The sequence below is a fragment of the Phyllostomus hastatus genome, unplaced genomic scaffold (genome assembly GCF_019186645.2).
Source record: "Phyllostomus hastatus isolate PE091 unplaced genomic scaffold, TTU_PhHast_1.1 phas_scaffold_442, whole genome shotgun sequence".
In the NCBI taxonomy this organism is placed as follows: Eukaryota; Metazoa; Chordata; class Mammalia; order Chiroptera; family Phyllostomidae; genus Phyllostomus; species Phyllostomus hastatus.
Window position 1 is genome coordinate 5,122,506 of NW_025334030.1, and position 20,620 is coordinate 5,143,125.

The 20,620-nt window shown below is 49.5% G+C and overlaps 1 protein-coding gene across 12 annotated transcripts; it reads left to right on the forward strand.

Moving 5' to 3' along the window:
* Window positions 1–1,916: 1,916 nt before the first annotated feature.
* On the forward strand, window positions 1,917–20,135 carry SRRM2 (serine/arginine repetitive matrix 2). Of its 12 annotated transcripts, none has more exons than XM_045820804.1 (15): window positions 1,917–2,126; window positions 5,313–5,594; window positions 6,468–6,575; window positions 6,768–6,932; window positions 7,104–7,181; window positions 7,649–7,711; window positions 7,805–7,837; window positions 8,248–8,298; window positions 8,475–8,567; window positions 9,228–9,417; window positions 10,416–17,002; window positions 17,750–18,037; window positions 19,103–19,216; window positions 19,374–19,487; window positions 19,577–20,135. In XM_045820804.1, the coding sequence occupies exons 2-15, from the start codon at window positions 5,353–5,355 to the stop codon at window positions 19,584–19,586; spliced, it is 8,136 nt and encodes a 2,711-aa protein (XP_045676760.1). In that variant the 5' UTR covers window positions 1,917–2,126; window positions 5,313–5,352; the 3' UTR covers window positions 19,587–20,135. The 12 variants fall into 12 exon arrangements, with proteins under 12 accessions (XP_045676760.1, XP_045676763.1, XP_045676761.1 ...); XM_045820807.1 differs by having other exon boundaries at window positions 7,652–7,711; XM_045820805.1 differs by having other exon boundaries at window positions 1,917–2,118.
* Window positions 20,136–20,620: the final 485 nt, after the last annotated feature.

Here is a 20,620-nt window from a genome sequence, read left to right on the forward strand (position 1 = left end):
GTAGTTAACTGCACACAAATTCATAGCTAGAGTCTAGCTGCTATTGCTGCCAGAATCCTGTCATGCACACTGCATTTTAAGGAAAATGGAGTAATGGAAAAATTACAATAAAAAAAACCTACAAACATACTTTAAAGTCCTGTACTATGTTCCTAGCACTAACTCTTATAGGAGTTCCTGGTATTATCTTTTGACCAATTGGCTGAGAGGTGCACAGCTATATCCTCATCTGTATCTTTAATGACTAATTAGAGCAGCTGTAATGACCAATCAGAACATGGGATTCTGATCAATCAGGAGAGTGCTATTTGGACCAATTGGACTGTGCAAATTTTACTTCATTATTTGTATAAAATGGACCGATCAGGGAACAAGGCAGGGACTTTATAAGAAGCTGCCTTGGCTTGGCTGGATTCTCAGTTTGTTAGACTATTTCCCAATGTGTTGAGGTTGCAGGGCTGCTCCTGGGTCAGGGCACATATAAGAATTAACTAATGCATGCATAAATAAGTGGAACAACAAATTGATATCTCTTTTTCGCTCCTCCTTCCTCTCCAAAGTAAAGTTAAAATTTTATGAAAATTGGTGTTCCCTTTATCTCTAGGGATACACTTTGGGTTTCCACCCGAGGCTTCATTTCCTGGGTTTGGAAACTGTTCTCTTCAATAGTTCCTCCTCTCAATTTGGGGCTTTTATTAACATTAGGTTGGTGGCAATGAAATTCTGTTCACGCCAGCTCATGGAAGAAGTATCCAAAGGTGATCAAGCTCAAGGATGCAGGTTTAAAAAAAGCTCATGGGCACTGTAAGCTCCTGGACAAAATGGTGGGTCTCCTTCCAGTTCTAATACCTGAAGTGAGTTTATCCTTAGGTAGACAGGTTAACAAGAAAACTTAGTAATATCAAACACAATCTTTCAAAATCAAAGGAACAATAGCTCATTAAATGGCTACCATGTACTACAGGGTCCTGTTACGGTACAAGACACGCCCCCTCACCCTCTTCATCACCGACTGCTGAGTGTGAGTCCAAGGACAAGTGGGTGGCACCAGGTTGAAACTTTGGCCTGGCTTAGAAGCTCAGCTTCTTTCAACTCTTCTCTGAGACTGGCTGTTCTCAGGGAAAAAAAAAAAAGTCTTTAAATTAACAGGAGACATCTGTAAAAGGAGTGAAAATTTTAAGAGTGTTTGTAACTTTTGCCTTGCTAGTATATAAATAGCATTTTTGTCTGGACGCTTCACCCGGAGATAGTGGAAAATTATTCCTCAGGGCAGAGGGCCCAGTTCTGTCCGTTTCCAAATAGTGAATGCTGCGAACACAAAAGCCGGCTGGACAGGCTTTGCCTCAGGCCCTTGGGCCTGAAGCTGGGCTCTGGGGTACGGGGAGCCCGTTGGTTGCGGTGTGAGGGGGATTCTCCCATGTGCGCCGCAAGACCCAGCACGGCGCGGGCACTGGCTCGTCCGGGAAGCCCGGGTTGCACAGAAGCAGGGTCTCTGAGCTTGGAGCAACAGCCTCGTTACGTGGGGAGACAAAATGGCGGCCATGCCCAAGGTCCAAACTACAAATGGGTTTCGGGCCACACTAAAACCACAACTCCCAGAATGCTCTACGCCGAGGCCCGGAGGCCGAGGATTGCTCCAGCGTCGCTCGAAGGGACTGTAGGCCCTGGGCCCCGCCCCCGTTGCTAAAACCCTCAGGCATACGTTGCGGACTTCGAGCCCCTCCCTAGCTCTGTCTCGCACTGGCCGACGGGACTCGTAGTTCTTTAGTAACAGAATTGAACTTCCCTCAGGCCTTAAGAAACTACATTTCCCGATGGGGTTTTGGCGCCTGCGCACGAGGCCGCGGTGCATACTACGGCTCCCGGCGGGTTCTGCGACGCTCGCGGCTGCGCGCTGACGCACTTACTTAGCCGTGCTGACGTGCAGCGCGGCCCAGGCGGGGTGCGAGTGGCGCAGTCGGAGCCCGCTGCGGCCCCTGAGGAAGCGAGGAGGCGTCAGCGGTGGCTGAGGCGGGCGGACTGGCGAGGCGAGGCGGCGGCTTTGGGCCCCGAGAGACTCGAGAGGTCGAGCAGCGGTAGCACCTCTTCCCCCTCCGAAGCGGCGGGCGGCGGCGGCGGGTGAGAGGGTGAGGAAGCGCGCGAGCCGGGTGGGGGAGGGGCGGTAGCCCCGGCTCCAGGCCAAAGCGCGCGGAGAACGGTCTAGGCCGCCGCGCGCACGCGCGCTCGCCGCCCTTAGCTCGCGCGGACGCCCTCGCTCGCCTGCTTCCCCTCTCCCGCCTCCCCTTCCCGCGGTTTCTGTCGCGCGCGGGGTTTTACTCTTTCCCCTCCCCCATGGCAACGGCGCGCGCCTCCGACTGCATTCAAGCTCGCGCGCGTGCTCGGCTTCTCGCCTCCCCCACGCGTGTGGCCGAGGAGGCCCTTCTATAGCCGCCCCTTCGGGCATTTTCTTGGCAGGGAGGGGGCGGTGGCCATTGGAGCCTGCTTCGGAATCCTTTCCCCCGTCCCACTCCTTCCTCGTGGCTCTTGGGGGCCTGTGGTCCGCCTGGGGGCCTCCCAGACTTCTGGGCGCCACGCAAACCCCTCCCCCATCCCCCAAGGCTGAAAATAAGCGTTGGAGTCCTAGACAGTGCAGAGAAGGCCTTGAACTAGATGCACGGGAGATTTAGACCTTCAGGAGTTTACTGTTTCTCGTGAAAGTATTGGAGAGAGAAAAGCCCCAAACCTTTTAAAAAATTCTAACGTGGATATGTAAAGGCAGACCTGTGCTTTAAAAATTTTTTTTTTTACTTTTCATCTTCTCAAAAGTTGTATTAAAGTTGGGGAGGAGGCTGTTGGAGCTTTTCTTTGGTAAGAAAACGCCGGACTCTCTCAGGCACTATTTGGCACGTAATGCTTCTGAGCCTTGGTTTCCATTCACGCTTAAGATATCTTTTGGATCAGAAATTCGAAGAGTGTGTTTCATCTTCCATCTTAAGTGTGTGGGCTTAGGTCTCTGCTTGAGCTAATATTTTAAGCTTTCTGGGTTCCGTAGTGTCAACTCAGCTATACAGTGCCCCAGTGCTGAGCTTGCTTTGCTTACGTATATCAGTTTAATTGCACATTCCCCCTTAGATCGCATTTGGTGCCTTTTGTTTCTTGGATACCTTAATATTGGATTTCAGGATCGCCTTCTACTTTCTTATTAGTTAAGCAATTACCTTTTGTATTCCTTTCCAGTTTTTATTTTCTGCCTTTAGCTTGGGTAACTTGCATACCCACAGTCCATGGACCCCACTTGACAAATTCCTGTTTTATAAACTTACTTGATTTTGGTGATTTGTGTGTGTTGTTGATGTACCCCTGGTCTGACCTTCCTTTTAGTGTTTCAAGCACTAAAGCACTGCCTTGGATGCTGTTGGGGGGTTTTCTTTTCCTTTTTTTGGCTCATTCCCTACAAGTTCTCCAGTTCGTTGTGACTTAATACCCTTTGCTTAGTAGCTACTGGTTTAACCTCCCTAGGGAGTGGGAGGATTATTGTGTGAGGTGGTATGGAAGTGTGGGTGAATGGTTAAACCAAAGAATTCATTGCAGGTCAGAAGCATTCTGCAAGGAGAAAATTAGGTGAGGTATGTGTAGAGAGGCAAAGAAAGACCTAGGATTAGCATGGGGGAGGATTGGTATTTGAGAAAGTGAGGGTTGGGAGGTAGAGAGACTGATTTCTTATGCTATAAAGGAGTTTTTCATTTCTTTTTGCATTATCACTTACCTGTCCTAGACTAGTCTTACCTGTCACTTCTTTACCCTGGTATGGTTATCTTTTTCTGTTTTCAAATTCCTCTTGAGTCTGCTACTGGAATAGGCAGGGACCCCAGTCTTAGAGTCGGGGATGGGAGTCCAAACTTTTAGAGTTGAGCTATCTCCCTTTCTTTCAACACTTTGCCATACTTTTTAAATTTGTATTCATTTACTTTTTGCTTTAATACATTTCCCCAGGTGTTTGTATGATGATTTTTTTATTCTGGGATTCTTACAAAAACCCTATAGCTTCCCTTTTATCCAATTCAATCTGTTTTCCCTGTACTTACATAACCTATCTATCTACATTGTTCCTTGTATAGTTTTCCTCACACATTTATACTCTGTAAGATTATCTTGGCCAGGATAAGTTGATAAAAGAAATAGAGTATATTACCATGACAAAGGAAGTAGACTATAGCCACAAAATCTAACCAGAAAAACTGGGGCTTGAGGGCTCTTCAGAGTCTTGTTGGGGTTGGGACAGCTTGAGAGGATAGAACTTGGTGGGAGGCATTTAGATAACAGGGATAAGGCAGGCCTAGAAGAGAAAAACTAGGAAGTGAGTCACAGGGGACTGGTAGGGAAAGCTGGCAGTTTGACATAGTAAAAGTGAGGTATAAAGGTGGGGAGTTTCCATTATAAGTTTAAGGCATAGAGTGTAAAGAAGGTATGGGAACAGAACAGAGGAGGCAGATTGGATGTATTTAGAGCATTGTGTTGAAAACAGGTATATTTAATGGGTGCTAGGGAGACTTGGGTGAGCTGCAAATCATGTGAAAAATCCTAATGAAGAATTGAAGGGGTAAGGTATCTCTTGGGTAGTTGATAGGAGGTGTAAATATTTGGAGTCAAGGAGATGGCCTCTTACCTGGGAAGTAAAGTACAAGAGGTTTCTGTATCCAAGATTCATGAGTCTCTTGTGTGCATGTCTGGGTGTGAGGCTACACAGGATACTTTTGGTTTATCTTAAGAACCAGTTGGTCTACCTGTTGAGCTATCTAGGGGCTGTTTAGTCCCCTTCGTATTCATAACAGTGTAGTCTGAAATCCTTAGGCCAGTTCTTGGAAGAGTCTTTGAACTTGAACTGCAGACCCTTGGGTGCCACAGATCTGTAGTGTTTGTTGTGCCCGGTTTGGAGGTCTTAGATACCAAAGGTTAAGAATTAGAATGGTTGGTGGAGACACCACTTGTTTGTATTGGGGTTGAAGGAGAATAAAGGAACAATATGGAGAAATTCGAGAGAAAGAATCTTTGTTTGCTTAGGGTAGAAAAAAAAGAAAATTGAGGTGCAAATAGTAATGGCTCTTGTACATTGAAGGAAAAAGCTGAAAAAGCTGGGCTGTGAGTTGGAAAGAAAACAGTATGGGAAGGATGAAGAAGGTTTTGTTAGGAGACTGGGAAGATTATGTAGCTAAAGGTTGTTTAGTGTAGAAATACATGTTAAAATAGGTATGAAGGAGAGCAGGGATTTGGGTGGTGGTAAGTGGTTAGTTTGAGGCCAGGGGCCTGATCCATGTTTCCCCGCTCCCCCTCAGGAGCGGTGGTGCCCCCCTCCCCCGCCCTGGGCACGGGGCCATGTACAACGGGATCGGGCTGCCGACGCCCCGGGGCAGCGGCACCAACGGCTACGTCCAGCGCAACCTGTCCCTGGTGCGGGGCCGCCGGGGTGAGCGGCCTGACTACAAGGGAGAGGAGGAACTGCGGCGCCTGGAGGCTGCCCTGGTGAAACGGCCTAATCCTGACATCCTGGACCACGAGCGCAAGCGGCGAGTGGAGCTGCGATGCCTCGAGCTGGAGGAGATGATGGAAGAGCAGGGGTGAGGGGAGGGCTGGGGGAGAGTCAAGCACTGAATGAGTACAGAGCTGGGGGAGTTAGCTGGGGTGTAGGAAGCTTAAGGCTTGTTGAAAGAGGCCTGGAGAGGAATTGTAGGAGGGGTGGAGGAAAAGGAACTAGCATAATGAAAGGAGTTAAGGGACAGTTTAGAGTGGGAGATGAGGAAACTGTGTGTGGGACATATAAGGGAGTCTGAATTATTTAGATGGAGGCACATGGGGAAAGAGGGGGCCATTGAGAAACAAGAATAATGTGCTTTAAGAGAGGTGGGAAAGCAGAACCCAGGCAAGAGAAGATCTGGGTAAGCTGACAGGTGTTGTCATTGATAGAGAAGAGGAAGGTAAATGGACTTTAAGGGTTGAGGCCTTGGAGAGTAGCAAAGGCAGGAAAACAGGAACTGGAATAATACCTGGCTGGATAAGAGGAATATGGGTTGGGTAGGAAGTGAAATTTTGGAAAAGGAGCACATTCAGGCAGAATACCTTTAGAGCAGTGGTTTTCAAACTTTGGCAGTGGCGCCCCTTTTATACAATACATCTTACCTTGAAATCCTAGGAAATGAAAGATATGTTCTTGTTGAAGTTGGAGAGGTGCACCTGGAACTTTGCCTGCTTAACTTTCTTCTCTTGGCCCCAGTGTAGCATGTTTAAAATCCACTGTTCTAGAGGGTATAGTAAGTGAAAGAAAGAAAGATGACAGGGAAGGATTTAAGAGAAGGGTGCTTTGGGTGACAGTGAGTGAAAAGTTCTATGTGTGCATGGAGAGGGAAGGGATCCTGGGGAATGAGGAAATTGTAAACCTGGGACTGGGGAAAGTGTCTAATCAAGCTCTAACCCTGAAGGGATTTGTTCTCCAGGTACGAGGAACAGCAAATTCAGGAAAAAGTGGCAACCTTTCGACTCATGTTGCTGGAGAAGGATGTGAACCCTGGGGGCAAGGAGGAGACCCCAGGGCAGAGGCCAGCGTGAGTGTTTCACTCTGCTTTGATGTCCCCCGAACTAAAAATACTGTCCTTCTGCTTTCCTCTCTTCTTACCTTATACTTTTTGCTGTGTCTTCCTTTTCCCAATCCTGTTTCGCTCCTGTGTACAATTATGTAAAAATTACTGTCCCTTTGTTCTTTGTCCTTCACACACCTTTGCTATTTTTTTCTTTAGGATAACTGAGACTCACCAGTTGGCAGAATTGAATGAGAAGAAGAATGAACGACTTCGTGCTGCATTTGGCATCAGTGATTCCTATGTGGATGGCAGCTCTTTTGATCCTCAGCGTCGTGCTCGGGAAGCCAAACAGCCAGCTCCTGAGCCTCCCAAACCTTACAGGTACACAAGACCAAGAAACCAGTACTAGTTTCTCATCCTAGTTCTAAACACTGTGCTCTGTTTTATTTATTTCAGTGGACTGTTTCTTCGCAAACTCCTCAGATTTTGTTCTTCTGAAGTTGAAGTGTCTAGAAAATTTGTTTTACCATTCATCTTTTCATTTTTCCCCAGCCTTGTCCGTGAGTCCAGCAGTTCTCGCTCACCAACTCCAAAGCAAAAAAAGAAGAAAAAGAAGAAAGATAGAGGACGGTAAGTTAGTTGGAAAGTTAATGTGGTAAGATAGAGGACTAGTCTTATCACGCATGCATTTTCTTTCCTTAATATCTCTCTCTCTCTGTCTCACTATAGAGAATTCTTGCTAGAAAGCAGGAGAGAGTTGTCAGAAAACTTTAGGGAAGAGGGAGTTACTATTCAGGTTTCAGCTGGGAGAAGGAATGTATATGCTTTAGAGGGGAAGGGTTGATTCTACAGCTCTGTTGGTTTAAGAATTGGCCAATAGCATTTTAGATTTCTGGAATTTTTTGTTTTAAGGTTTTTTTATGTAAGGAGGAGGTACCTATGCTTTATAGAGAGTAAATAAGTTCTGGGCTTCTGTCTGGGACAATATTTCTGTTGGAGCTGTTTTGTGCTTTTAGATGCCTTCAAGTGGGGTATTGTAAGTGGGGGTCCAGGAAAGGAGCTAAGCAGAATAACCCTGTTTATGAATTCGTCTTTAGCAGGTCAGAGAGCAGCTCTCCTCGGCGAGAGAGGAAGAAGAGCTCTAAGAAAAAGAAGCACAGGTATTAAGTGGGAGTACGTGGAGTGATTGGAGAGGATTAATGAGTCCAGGTAAGGTATTGGTTTATGTTTTATCTTTTTTCTTTATCCAACAGGTCAGAATCTGAATCCAAGAAACGGAAGCATAGGTAAGAGCTTTTTGGGGTATAGGGAACATGTTGGCATATAGAGCAGTGAGCCATTGCTTGATGGCCTTGCTTGCTTGTCTGCAGGGATCTCTTTCTTGGAGTAAAATTCAGTTCCTTGATCTGTCAATAATTCCTTGATTTTTTTCTATTTATTTACTTAAACCATTTTCTATAAAGATTTTGTTTTTACTTATTTTTAGAGAGGGGGAAGGTGGGGGAAAAGAGGGAGCAAAATATCAGTTGGTTACCTCTTGCACACCCCTTGGGGACCTGGCCTGCAACCCAGGCATGTGCCTTGTCCGGAATTGAACCAGTAACCTTTGGATTTGCAAGCTGGTGTTCAATACACTGAGCCACACCAGCCATGGCTAAGTGATTATTACTTTTAATAATCTTAACTTATTTCATAGGTCTCCTACTCCAAAGAGCAAACGTAAATCTAAGGACAAGAAGCGGAAGCGGTAAGTAAATTTTTGTGAATTAGAGGAGAATTTGCTTAACCAGTTGATGAATATCATCTAGGGGGATAGGGTAGAATCAGTCATGTAACTGACTGGTAAAGGGTTGAGGGATGGATGAGGGTAATCCAGTACACGTATGACAGCATCCTGAGTCATGGGTGGTGGTCTTCCTTTAGATCTCGAAGTACAACACCAGCCCCCAAGAGCCGCCGAGCCCACCATTCAACTTCTGCTGACTCTGCTTCTTCTTCTGATACTTCCCGCAGTCGGTAAGGGGTGGTCCAGGAGGAAGGGAGGGAGAGGGACTTGTGGGTTAATCAATTTAATATTTATTGAGCGCCCACGGTGTGCTAGGCGCTGCACAGACCATTCGGAAGACACGGTCCCTGCCCTCTAGGAGCTGACAGGCTAAAGCAACAGGATGGACAGACATATACATTTCCCCTTCTCTTTTTTTTTTTTTTATTATTATTATTTTTTTTGTTTATTTTATTATTTTTTGTTTTGTTCTGATGTATATGGACTGCCAGAATAGGGGGGGTGGTGGTTTGTTCGTGGTGTCTGGGGGAGGAAGGAATCCTTACCCTGGCTCCCTTAATTGGGGAAGGCTTCCTGAAAGAGGTGGGCTCAGAGGTGAGTTGTGAATGAAGCGGGTAGGGAATGGTTGGGTGGAGGGTTTGGGGAGGTTTGGGGGAGGTGAATAAAGGGGTAGAGGGAGAAGATTTTTGGGGATTGTGTTGGGAACTGAAGGATCAAAGTGAATTGGACTTGAATTTCAACGAGTGATTTGAGTCTTGAAAATAAGAAAAGGCATTTTGAAAGAGGGTTGTGTATAGTCAGGAAAGGTGGATGGGAGCTGGGGAGGGGGTTTTCTATATACCGCTGAGCTGATTTCCTTCCTCTCCCCCATCCTAAATTACCTCCCTCAGGTCTCGAAGTGCGGCAGCAAAAACCCATACAACTGCCTTGACTGGGCAAAGTCTCTCCCCTGCTTCAGGGCATAAAGGGGAGGGAGACACACCTTCCAGAGAACCAGGTACCATCCACACAGGGCATCCCAGCAGCCCAGAGCCCTCTGCAAAGCAGCCTAGTAGCCCTTACGAAGACAAAGACGAGGAGGTATGTTCCTGAGTTAATTAGGATGTTCATTGGGTTGCAGGGTTTATAAGCTTAGGACAGGTGTTTAAAGTGAAGAAGAGAAGTTACAGCTTACCAAGATAAATGAATTCGGGGTTGGGTGTTTTTTTCTTTCTTGGTTCAAGGTTTTTTTTTCCCCCTTTTACATCTGCATATCTTTTAGAATTACAGTTTTCAAATTTCATGGACATAGGTTCTTTATTCTGTTAATTTATGTACATTGAACTCAAAAATTTCTGTGTACGTGAGGTTTCTTACTACTTAGATTTCTCTGATATTTTTATTTCGTTAAATGTTGGTTGTGGCTAACTAAAATGTTTCATTCAATCCACTGGGCTGTGGCCTGCAATCTGAAAACACTACTGTGAAATGGTTTTTATAGCACCTGTTTTATACTTGCTATTCTAATTCAAACCCTAATGTTTTCTTGCTTCAAATATTACAGTATACTTTAATGGCTGTTTGCTAAATTCTTAGCTCTGCCAACTATTTTCCATGTCTTCTGTCTTTTTCTATAGTCCATCCTAATCTTTATTTACACAAGTCTTTAAACCTTTGCCTTTGTTGTTTTACTTTAATACAGTTATTTTCCAAGGATTAAGTCAGATTCCATTCATTTCAGTGAACTGCTTTACCTTTACATTTAAAAATACCTTTTTTCCTGTTGTTACAGCATTTTATTATTGGTTATTTGTTGCGAAATGTAGTGTTTGTTACTTACATTCTGTATCTTCTCTAAATTATAAGATTCTTGAGGTCACAGACTATCCATATATTCATGTTTTCCCCCTCAGTGTTTTTTATGTTACATGGCCTCTTGTTATTGAAGGAATGTGATAGCTTGTCATGAGGAAAATGACCAGTTGGTATAATGGGGGGTGTAGGGGAAGGTTCCATTGAAAAGGATGTGGGAAATCTTGAGTGATAGGAAGCTTTGGTGCTTACATATCCCTGTTCCTACTTTTTTTCCCTACTCTTAGAAATCTGCAGTTCGGCCTAGCCCCTCTCCAGAAAGGAGCAGCACAGGCCCAGAACCATCTGTTCCCACTCCACTTCTTGTTGAGCAACACGGCAGTTCCCCACAACCCCTTGCAACAACCCCCTTAAGCCAGGAGCCAACGAACCCACCATCTGAGGCTTCCCCAACCCGGGGTCGTTTACCACCTAAATCTCCTGAAAAACCTCCCCAGTCATCTTCGGAGAGCTGTCCACCATCCCCTCAACCTACCAAAGTTTCTCGGCATGCCAGCTCTTCCCCTGAAAGTCCAAAACCCACACCAGCTGCTGGGTCCCATAGAGAGGTTTCTTCTTCTCCTGTGTCCAAGAGTCGATCACATGGCCAAGCAAAGCGGGATAAGTCACATTCCCATACTCCTCGTAGGGTGGGGAGGTCCCGTAGCCCTACCACCACTAAGAGGGGGCGATCACGCTCTCGAACTCCTAAGAGAGGTCATTCTCAGTCTCAATCTCCCCAGTGGCATAGGTCTAGATCTGTACAGCGGTGGGGGCGATCTAGAAGCCCCCAGCGACGTGGTCGTTCTAGGTCTCCTCAGCGACCAGGCTGGTCCAGGAGCAGAAATACCCAGAGAAGAGGCAGGTCTCGATCAGCAAGGCGAGGCAGGTCACACTCTAGATCCCCAGCTACTAGGGGCAGGTCTCGTTCTAGGACACCAGCTCGGCGGGGCAGGTCTCGCTCTAGGACACCTGCAAGGCGCAGGTCACGATCCAGAACACCTGCCAGGCGTAGGTCTTGGTCTAGAACACCAGCCCGGAGAGGCAGGTCTCGATCTAGAACACCTGCTAGGCGTAGATCTAGGACCCGTTCAGTACGACGGAGGTCTCGTAGTAGATCGCCAGCCAGGAGAAGTGGCAGATCTCGCTCTAGGACCCCAGCCAGGCGTGGCAGGTCACGCTCTAGGACCCCAGCCAGAAGGGGCAGATCTCACTCTAGGACCCCGGCAAGACGTGGCAGGTCACGCTCTAGGACCCCAGCCAGGAGAGGGAGATCTCGGTCTAGGACACCAGCAAGACGGGGAAGATCCCATAGTAGAAGTCAAGTTAGGCGGGGAAGATCTCACTCTAGAACACCACAAAGAAGAGGCAGGTCTGGCTCATCATCAGAGCGGAAGAACAAATTCAGAATGTCACAGAGAAGAAGCAGGTCCAACTCAAGCCCAGAAATGAAGAAATTGAGTGTTTCTTCAAGGCGGAGCAGGTCTCTCTCTTCTCCAAGATCCAAAGCAAGATCTCGATTAGCTTTGAGGCGAAGCCTTTCTGGGTCCTCTCCATGCCCTAAACAAAAGTCTCAGACATCACCAAGGCGCAGTCGCTCTGGATCGTCCCAGTCTAAAGCTAAATCTCAGACACCACCAAGACGAAGTCGCTCTGGTTCTTCACCTAATGAGAAATCTAAAACACCATTAAGACAAAGTCCTTCCAATTCGTCTCAGCCTAAAGTGAAATCTGGAACACCACCAAGGCAAGGATCTGGAACAAGCCCTCATGCAAATGAACAGTCTGCAACACCACAAAGACAGAGTGGTTCTGAAACATCACCTGACCCTGAGGTGAAGTCTAGGACTCCTTTGAGACATAGCTGCTCTGGGTCATCATCTCCACAACCCAAAGAGAAGGCAGTAACATCACCAACACAGAGCCATTCTGGCTCTTCTTCTCCAAGTCCTAATAGGGCGATCTCTAAAACACCACCAAGGCAAAGCAGATCAGAGTCCCCTTGCTCCAAAGTGGAATCTAGACTGTTGCAAAGACAGAGCCGTTCTAGGTCCTCCTCACCAGACACCAAAGTGAAATGTGTAACACCACCAAGACAGAGTCACTCAGGGTCTACTTCACCGTGCCCCCAAGTAAAGCCTCAGACTCCACCAGGGCACAGTGTTTCTGTATCAAAGTCAGTATGTTCCCAGGAGAAGTCTAAAGACTCGCCAGCACAAAGTTGCTCTGGATCTTTGTCACTCTGTCTAGGCGTAAAGTCTAGCACACCACCAGGAGAGAGCTATTTTGGCACTTCTCTGCAACAGGAAGGACAATCTTACACTTCACTAGATTCTAGATCTGATACTTCAAGTCCAGAAACAAGACAGAGTCACTATGAATCTCTGTTTCTGCAGAGCAAATCTCAGACACCTCCAAAGGGTGGCCAATCTAGGTCTTCTCCAATCAGTGAGCCTGCACCCAGATCTCCAACAACACAAGATGGAAGCAAATCGGCAATAAGTTCTAGACTGAAATCTGGAATGTCTCCTGAGCATAACAGATCCCAGCCTGAATCTTCCCCATATCATGCAATGGACTGTAAATCTCTGCTGGGGCAGGGTAGATTGGAGCCTTCTCCTGAATCAAAGAAAACAGGCTTACTCCTTCAGGAGGATGTTACTGCATCATCTAGATTAAGTGATAAATTGAGTTCTTCTCCAGGACAGAATAGACCTGAGTCCTTACCAGTACTTAAAGACGTACCTAGAACCCCAGTAAAAGAAAGAGGTAGTTTTGGGTCATCTCCAGCTACAAAAGACCAAAGTAGCCCTTTAGCTAAGCCAAACCAAGATGAAGAATTAATGGAGGTAGTAGAGAAATCTGAAGAGTCATCAAACCAGGTCCTGTCACATGTGTCTCCAGAGCTTGAAGAAATGGCTGGAAGTCATTTTGAATCATCTCCTGAAATGGAAGAAAGGCCTTCTGTGTCTTTGACTCTTGACCGAAGCCAGTTGTTGCAGTCATTGGAAGCAGAAGTCCCTGCAGTGGCCTCAACTTGGAGTGGGCCAAATTTCTCTCCAGAACATAAAGAACTGTCTAACTCCCCTCCCAGGGAGAGTGTTTGTGACTCACCTTTAGAATTTAGAAACTCAGGTCCTGTTGCAGAAATAAATGCTGGATTTTCTCCTGAGGTTAAAGAAGGTTTGAATGTACCTATTTCTAATCAGTTGGAGACAGACTCATCTCTCGACATGAAAGAGCAATTGATGAGACCTGCTAGACACAGCAGTTCTGAGTTATCCCCAGATGCAGTGGAAAAAGCAGGAATGTCTTCGAATCAGAGGGTCTCTTCACCAGTACTTGATGCTATACCTAAAACACCCTCAAGGGAAAGAAGTAGTTCTGCGTCATCTCCTGAACTCAAAGATGGTTTACCCAGAACTCCCTCAAGGAGAAGCAGATCTGGGTCTTCCCCAGGACTTAGAGATGGGTCTGGGACTCCCTCAAGGCACAGTTTATCTGGATCTTCTCCTGGAATGAAAGATATACCCAGAACACCATCCAGGGGGAGAAGCGAATGTGATTCTTCCCCAGAACCAAAAGCTTTGCCTCAGACTCCTAGGCCAAGGAGTCATTCTCCATCATCCCCAGAACTCAGTAAGTGTCTTACACCCCAGAGAGAAAGAAGTGGGTCAGAATCATCAGTTGAACAAAAGACTTTGGTTGGGACTCCTCTCGGGCAGCGGAGTAGATCTGGATCTCCAGAACTTGATGAGAAACCTAGTACATCCCCTCAAGACAGAAGTGAATCAGACTCCTCTCCAGATTCTAAAGTTAAGACACGAATGCCACTTAGACAAAGGAGCCATTCTGGATCATCTCCAGAGGTTGATAGCAAATCCCGACCTTCTCCTCAGCTCAGTAGGTCTGGTTCATCCCCTGAAGTTAAAGATAAGCCAAGAGCAGCATCCAGGGCACAAAGTGGTTCTGATTCTTCTCCTGAACCTAAGGCTCCTGTCTCAAGGGCCCTTGCCAGACGAAGCAGATCAGGCTCATCAAGCAAAGGCAGAGGCCCTTCTCCTGAAGGCAGCAGCAGTTCTGAGTCCTCTCCAGAACACCCACCCAAGTCCAGGATGGCTAGGAGAAGCTCTAGATCACCAGAGCCCAAGACCAAGTCGCGCGCTTCACCTCGTCATCGCAGCTCTCGATCATCTGAAGTGACTAGGAAGACCAGAGTGTCCCGTAGAAGCCGTTCTGCATCATCATCACCAGAGACACGTTCTAGAACTCCCCCAAGACGCCGAAGAAGTCCCTCAGTGTCTTCCCCAGAGCCAGCTGAAAAGTCAAGGTCTTCACGGCGGCGGCGTTCAGCTTCATCTTCCCGCACTAAGACAACTTCGAGGAGAGGTCGTTCTCCTTCACCAAAGCCTCGTGGGCTCCAGCGGTCCCGTTCCCGTTCAAGGAGGGAGAAAACCAGAACAACCCGACGTCGAGATAGGTCTGGATCTTCTCAGTCAACCTCTCGGAGAAGACAGCGGAGCCGGTCAAGATCTCGGGTTACTCGTAGGCGGAGAGGAGGCTCTGGTTACCAATCTAGGTCTCCTGCCCGGCCGGAGAATTCCAGAACTTCCTCTCGACGTCGAAGAGGTCGCTCTCGGACACCCCCAGCTAGTCGGAAGCGTTCCCACTCACGCACATCACCAGCCCCATGGAAACGTTCCAGGTCGCGGGCCTCGCCAGCAACTCACCGGCGATCCAGGTCCAGAACGCCCCTAGTCAGCAGACATAGGTCCAGGTCACGAACTTCACCAGTCAGTCGGAGACGATCAAGGTCTAGGACATCAGTCACACGACGAAGATCTCGCTCAAGAGCATCCCCAGTGAGTCGAAGGCGATCCAGGTCCAGAACACCACCAGTAACACGCCGCCGTTCAAGGTCCAGAACACCAGCTCGCCGGCGGCGCTCCCGTTCTAGAACACCACCAGTGACTCGCCGGAGGTCCAGATCTAGGACTCCACCAGTAATGAGGAGGCGATCTCGAAGTAGAACTTCGCCCATCACTCGTAGAAGATCAAGGTCCAGAACATCTCCAGTAACTCGAAGGAGGTCCCGCTCTCGAACCTCTCCAGTAACTCGAAGGAGGTCTCGCTCTCGAACCTCTCCAGTGACACGCCGCCGATCTAGGTCTCGAACACCTCCAGCTATTCGGCGTCGCTCTAGGTCTCGAACCCCACTTTTGCCACGGAAACGTTCTCGAAGCCGCTCATCACTTGCTGTCCGTCGCCGTTCTAGGTCTCGTACTCCACGAACAACTAGGGGCAAACGGTCCTTATCAAGATCTCCAGCCATCCGCAGGCGTTCTGTATCTGGGAGTAGTTCTGATCGCTCACGTTCTGCTACTCCTCCAGCAACAAGGAATCATTCTGGTTCTCGGACACCTCCAGTGGCACTCAATAGCTCCAGAATGAGTTGCTTCAGTCGTCCTAGCATGTCACCAACTCCTCTTGACCGCTGTAGATCACCTGGAATGCTTGAACCTCTTGGCAGCTCTAGAACACCCATGTCTGTCCTGCAGCAACCTGGTGGCTCCATGATTGATGGTCCAGGTCCCCGAATTCCTGATCACACTAGAACATCTGTGCCAGAAAATCATGCTCAGTCTAGAATTGCGCTTGCTCTGACAGCCATCAGTCTTGGCACTGCTCGGCCTCCTCCATCCATGTCTGCTGCAGGCCTCGCTGCAAGAATGTCCCAAGTTCCTGCTCCAGTGCCTCTCATGAGTCTCAGAACAGCCCCAGCTGCCAGCCTTGCCAGTAGGATTCCTGCAGCCTCTGCAGCAGCCATGAACCTGGCCAGTGCCAGGACACCTGCCATACCAACAGCAGTGAACCTGGCAGATTCGAGAACACCAGCTGCAGCAGCAGCCATGAACTTGGCCAGCCCCAGAACAGCAGTGGCAGCTTCTGCTGTGAACCTTGCTGACCCTCGTACCCCTGCAGCCCCAGCTGTGAACCTGGCAGGAGCCAGAACTCCAGCAGCTTTGGCAGCTTTGAGTCTCACGGGCTCTGGCACACCCTCAAATGCTGCAAACTACCCTAGCTCCAGAACACCCCAGGCTCCAGCCCCTGCAAACCTGGTGGGTCCTAGATCTGCACATGCCACAGCTCCTGTGAATATTGCCAGCTCGAGAACCCCACCAGCTTTGGCCCCTGCAAGCCTCACCAGTGCTAGAGTGGCTCCAGCCTTGTCTGGTGCAAACCTCACCAGCCCCAGGGTTTCCCTCTCTGCCTATGAGCGCATTAGTGGCAGAACCTCACCACCACTCCTTGACCGAGCCAGGTCCAGAACCCCCCCAGGAGGCCCAGGCTCCAGAACCCCACCAGCTGCTGCAAGCCAGTCTAGAATGACTTCTGAGCGGGCTCCCTCTCCTGTCTCTAGAATGGTCCAGGCTCCATCACAGTCTGTTCTCCCTATAGCTCAGGATCGGCCTAGGTCCCCTGTGCCATCTGCTTTTTCTGACCAGTCCCGATCTTCACTTGCCCAGACCACCCCTGTAGCAGGATCTCAGTCCCTCTCTGGGTCAGTGGCAAAGGCCACATCCTCTGCTGGTGACCACAATGGCATGCTCTCTATCCCTGTCCCTGGGGTGTCCCACCCTGAGGGTGGGGAACCATCTGCCTCTTCGGGGACATTGCAGCCAACAAAGGAGCGGCGGAGTTCCTCCTCGTCGTCATCATCTAGCTCGTCCTCATCATCGTCCTCATCGTCCTCATCGTCGTCCTCCTCTGGCTCCAGTTCTAGTGACTCGGAGGGCTCTAGCCTTCCCATTCAACCTGAGGTAGCACTGAAGAGGTAAGGGGAACTTGCAGAACTTTTTAAAGGGGAAGATTTTGGAGATGGGTTGGGGTGGGGAAAGGAAAGTCCTATCCAGAGGTTCTTGGCTCTTTGAGGAAGTGTGGGGACCTTGACCATTAAGTTGGGGTAGAAGAGAATGCTGGGGAGGGTGGAATGGTGGGGGGGGGGTGTGGAATGGGACAGAAAAGTCTCCAAAGGTTAATTCTCTAGAGTATAATGATAAGTTTTCCATCTCTACAGAGGACAGAACTAGAGGAAATGGACTTAATTTTACAGCAGGAGGGATGGCAGTTAGACCTCAAGAGGAACTCCCTGGGCTGGAAGGATCTTCAGAGGTCATCCTATCCCTCTCCCTGCCTCCAGGCAGGACGGCCCCTCCCCCAGCCAGTGGCATACACACACGCAGGGACCTTCCCAAGCTGGTTCTCCAAGGAAGACTACCCAGCTTTGCTCCCACACCTGAGCCCAGGGGCCGTATTCCTTCATCAGGGACATTCTTGAGATTTAACCTGATCCCTTGTGCTGTGGGCCCCAGCCTGTTGCTTATGTTAGCAGAGGTTGGGTCAGCTTGGGGCCACTGCTCTCCAGAGAATTTGCTCACTGGCTTGCTGGCTCTCTGGCTTTGGCTGGGAGTTCCCAGGCCTTTCTCAGGCACCCCTCCCCCACTGCCCTTCCTCCAGGCCTTGGAAGGTAGGGTTGGGGCGAGGCAGCTTCTCTTCTTGTGACAGTGTACTCTTCCCACAGGGTCCCTACCCCTCCCCCAGTTCCAAAGGAACCTGATCGAGAGGGAAGACCTCAGGAGCCTACCCCAGCCAAGCGGAAGAGGCGTGATAGCAGCTCCAGTTCCAGCTCCTCTTCCTCCTCTTCCTCCTCATCCTCCTCTTCCTCTTCCTCCTCCTCCTCTTCTTCCTCCTCCTCCTCTTCCTCCTCTTCTTCCTCCTCTTCCACTTCTTCCCCTTCCCCTGCTAAGCCTGACCCTGAGGCCTTGCCCAAACCTGCAAGCCCCAAGAAGCCACCCCCTGGTGAGCGGAGGTGAGTGCTACCTTGCTTGAGATGGTAAGGGTGGGGTGTAACCCTGGGGTGAGAGAGGTCTGCTGGGTGTCTCACATGGACTCTGGTGTTTGGTTGTGTGGGAGGAATCAGGCTCTGTTCTCCCCACCCACTGTTTTGCCCTGTTGTGATAGAAGGGCTGCACCATCCAAGTAGTAGGTGCCCCAGCCAAAATTGGGAGTTTTAGGTTCTTTCCTCTCCCTGTTGCTGAAATGTAGCTTGGTCCCAGGGAGTCTAGCTTTTAAGTCTCCCTATTGCAATTGCCAGGGCTCTGGTCTGGCCACCGTCATCTTCTCCTGACTCTGTCCACAGCCTCTTCCCTGTCTCCCTGCCTCCACGCCATTCTCTACCACACGTAGCCAGAGGGATCTTTCTAAAACGCACATCTGGTTACTTCCCTCCACTCCACAAATCCTGGGACGCCCTGTGGCCTGCAGGATAAAGCCCCATCTCTGCGGGAATGGCGTGTGAGGCTCTACACCAACTGGCCTTGCCTGCCCTGTGTTCTCCTCTCCTGCCCGCCCCCACACATGCCCTCTGCTCCAGCCACACCCGGCGCCTTGCAGTCTAAGGAGAACCCCATGCCTTTGGACATGCTGTTCCTTCTGCCTGGAATTCCCTTGTCCGCCTGGTGAACTCCTCGTTCTGCAAGACTCCGCTCAAACAGCACCTTCGAGAAGACTACCCTACCCCCCTTCCCTTCATCTCCCTCCCCTGGGTCCCCAGACCTACCTATATTGGTCCCTGCGGGGCTGCCTCCCACACATGAGGCTGAGCATGCCTCCCTTGGCCTGCCTTCATCACCAGACCAAGCTCCTCCAAGGGCAGGGACTGTCTCTATCTTTGTATACCCCATGCCCTGGCCACTGGGGCACTCACTCGGTGGATGGTATGCGGGCGGATGGGTGAGTGAGCAGACAAAGGTGGGTCTGAGGTTGGCCCTGTGTGGTATGAGGTTTGGTGGTCAAGGCCTGCGGGGGTGGTCCTGAGTGCTGGCTGGTGGGTTTGGAAGAGTGTGGCACTATGGGAATCTCCTCTGCTCCCCAGGTCCCGCAGCCCCCGGAAGCCAATAGACTCCCTCCGGGACTCCCGGTCCCTCAGCTATTCTCCTGCTGAGCGCCACCGCCCCTCTCCCCAACCCTCACCACGGGACCAACAGAGGTAGGGCCATGGGTGTGTTGTTGCATCATATCTGTAATCACCCCAGTTTGGCTGAAGACCTATGCAGAAAGTTTTGAGGCTCAAAGATGCTAGAGCCTGGAGGGGGTGTGTGTACACAGGCATGTCCATGTGGTCTGATGTCTGTTCTGTATTGCAGCAGTAGCAGTGAGCATGGTTCCAGGAGAGGTCAACGTGGGGACAGTCGCTCTCCAGGCCACAAACGAAGGAGGGAGACACCTAGCCCCCGCCCTGTGCGGCACCGCTCCTCCAGGTGTGTTCTTCATACTCCAGGACTAGGCCTTTTATGAGAGCTCTGGCTGATTGGAATGTCTGCATTGATGGCAGTATTCTTTGTTGCAGGTCTCCATGAATCTTTTTTGGGGAATCCCACCACACCCCAAGGTCTGGATCCACAGGAGTGTCCCCTTTCTCCCTAACAGCTGTGTGTGTGGGGGGGGTGCTTGTCTGCCCCCCACCCCTGGAACCCTGGCAGCATTTTGAAGGGGAGGGCTCTTTCCCTACCCCATTTTTTTTCTTTGTTCCTGCAAAATGTTAAATCTGTGAGTTTTTTCTGGTTCACGTTTTGGGGGGTTTGGGGTGGGTGGGAATAAGAATGGGAATTGCTGGAGGGGAGGATACAGTTCAGGACTCCATTCCTGAGTTAGAAAAGGCCTGGGAGGCACCACCCCCCTTTACCCGAGATTGGGGGTGGGGGTGATGATGGTTTGGGACTTGGGAACTTGTGTGAAGTGTTGTGGAAAGGGGCAGGAATTGAAATTAGTTGGCCCTTACTGCCCCCCAGTGAGATTGTGGCCCGTCCCCCCAACTTTTCTTCATGTTTCTTAAAGGTATTTTGGTTTTTTAAAATCTGTACAGCAAGGCAACTTTTTCTGTCAAATAAAAATGAGAAATGCAGGAATTTGGTCTCCAGACTGTTCATTAGGGATTGGAGAAGGGTAGGGAGAAGAGCTGCCCCTTCTATTGACTGTAATCCAAGAGCTGTGGGGCCCATGTAGGAACCACCTCTAAAGCCCCACATTGGTTCTGACTTATACTTTTGTTCCTGGTCTCTGAACAGGACAGACCAGAGGTACCTGTCTGGGACCCAGTGTGCAGGGGAGGCAGGAGGTGGACTATTGTGAATAAATAGAACCATGCCTAACCTTTTTGTTCCTGGGCTGAAGCAATCTAAAACTAGCCTGGGGCTCTCTCTGGGTTCCTCCCAGTTTTCTTTCTGTGGCTTTTAGAGGGCAGGCTGGACTGGGGTAAATTGCTGCGCCCAGACAAGACAGCCTTTGGTCCAGCAGACCAACCTGGCAAGCAAGAAGCTGAGAAGGAGCTTTGCAGGGAGGGAATCCCATCCTGGTGGGGATGATGCCTGGAGTTAGGAGAGGGTACACAGAA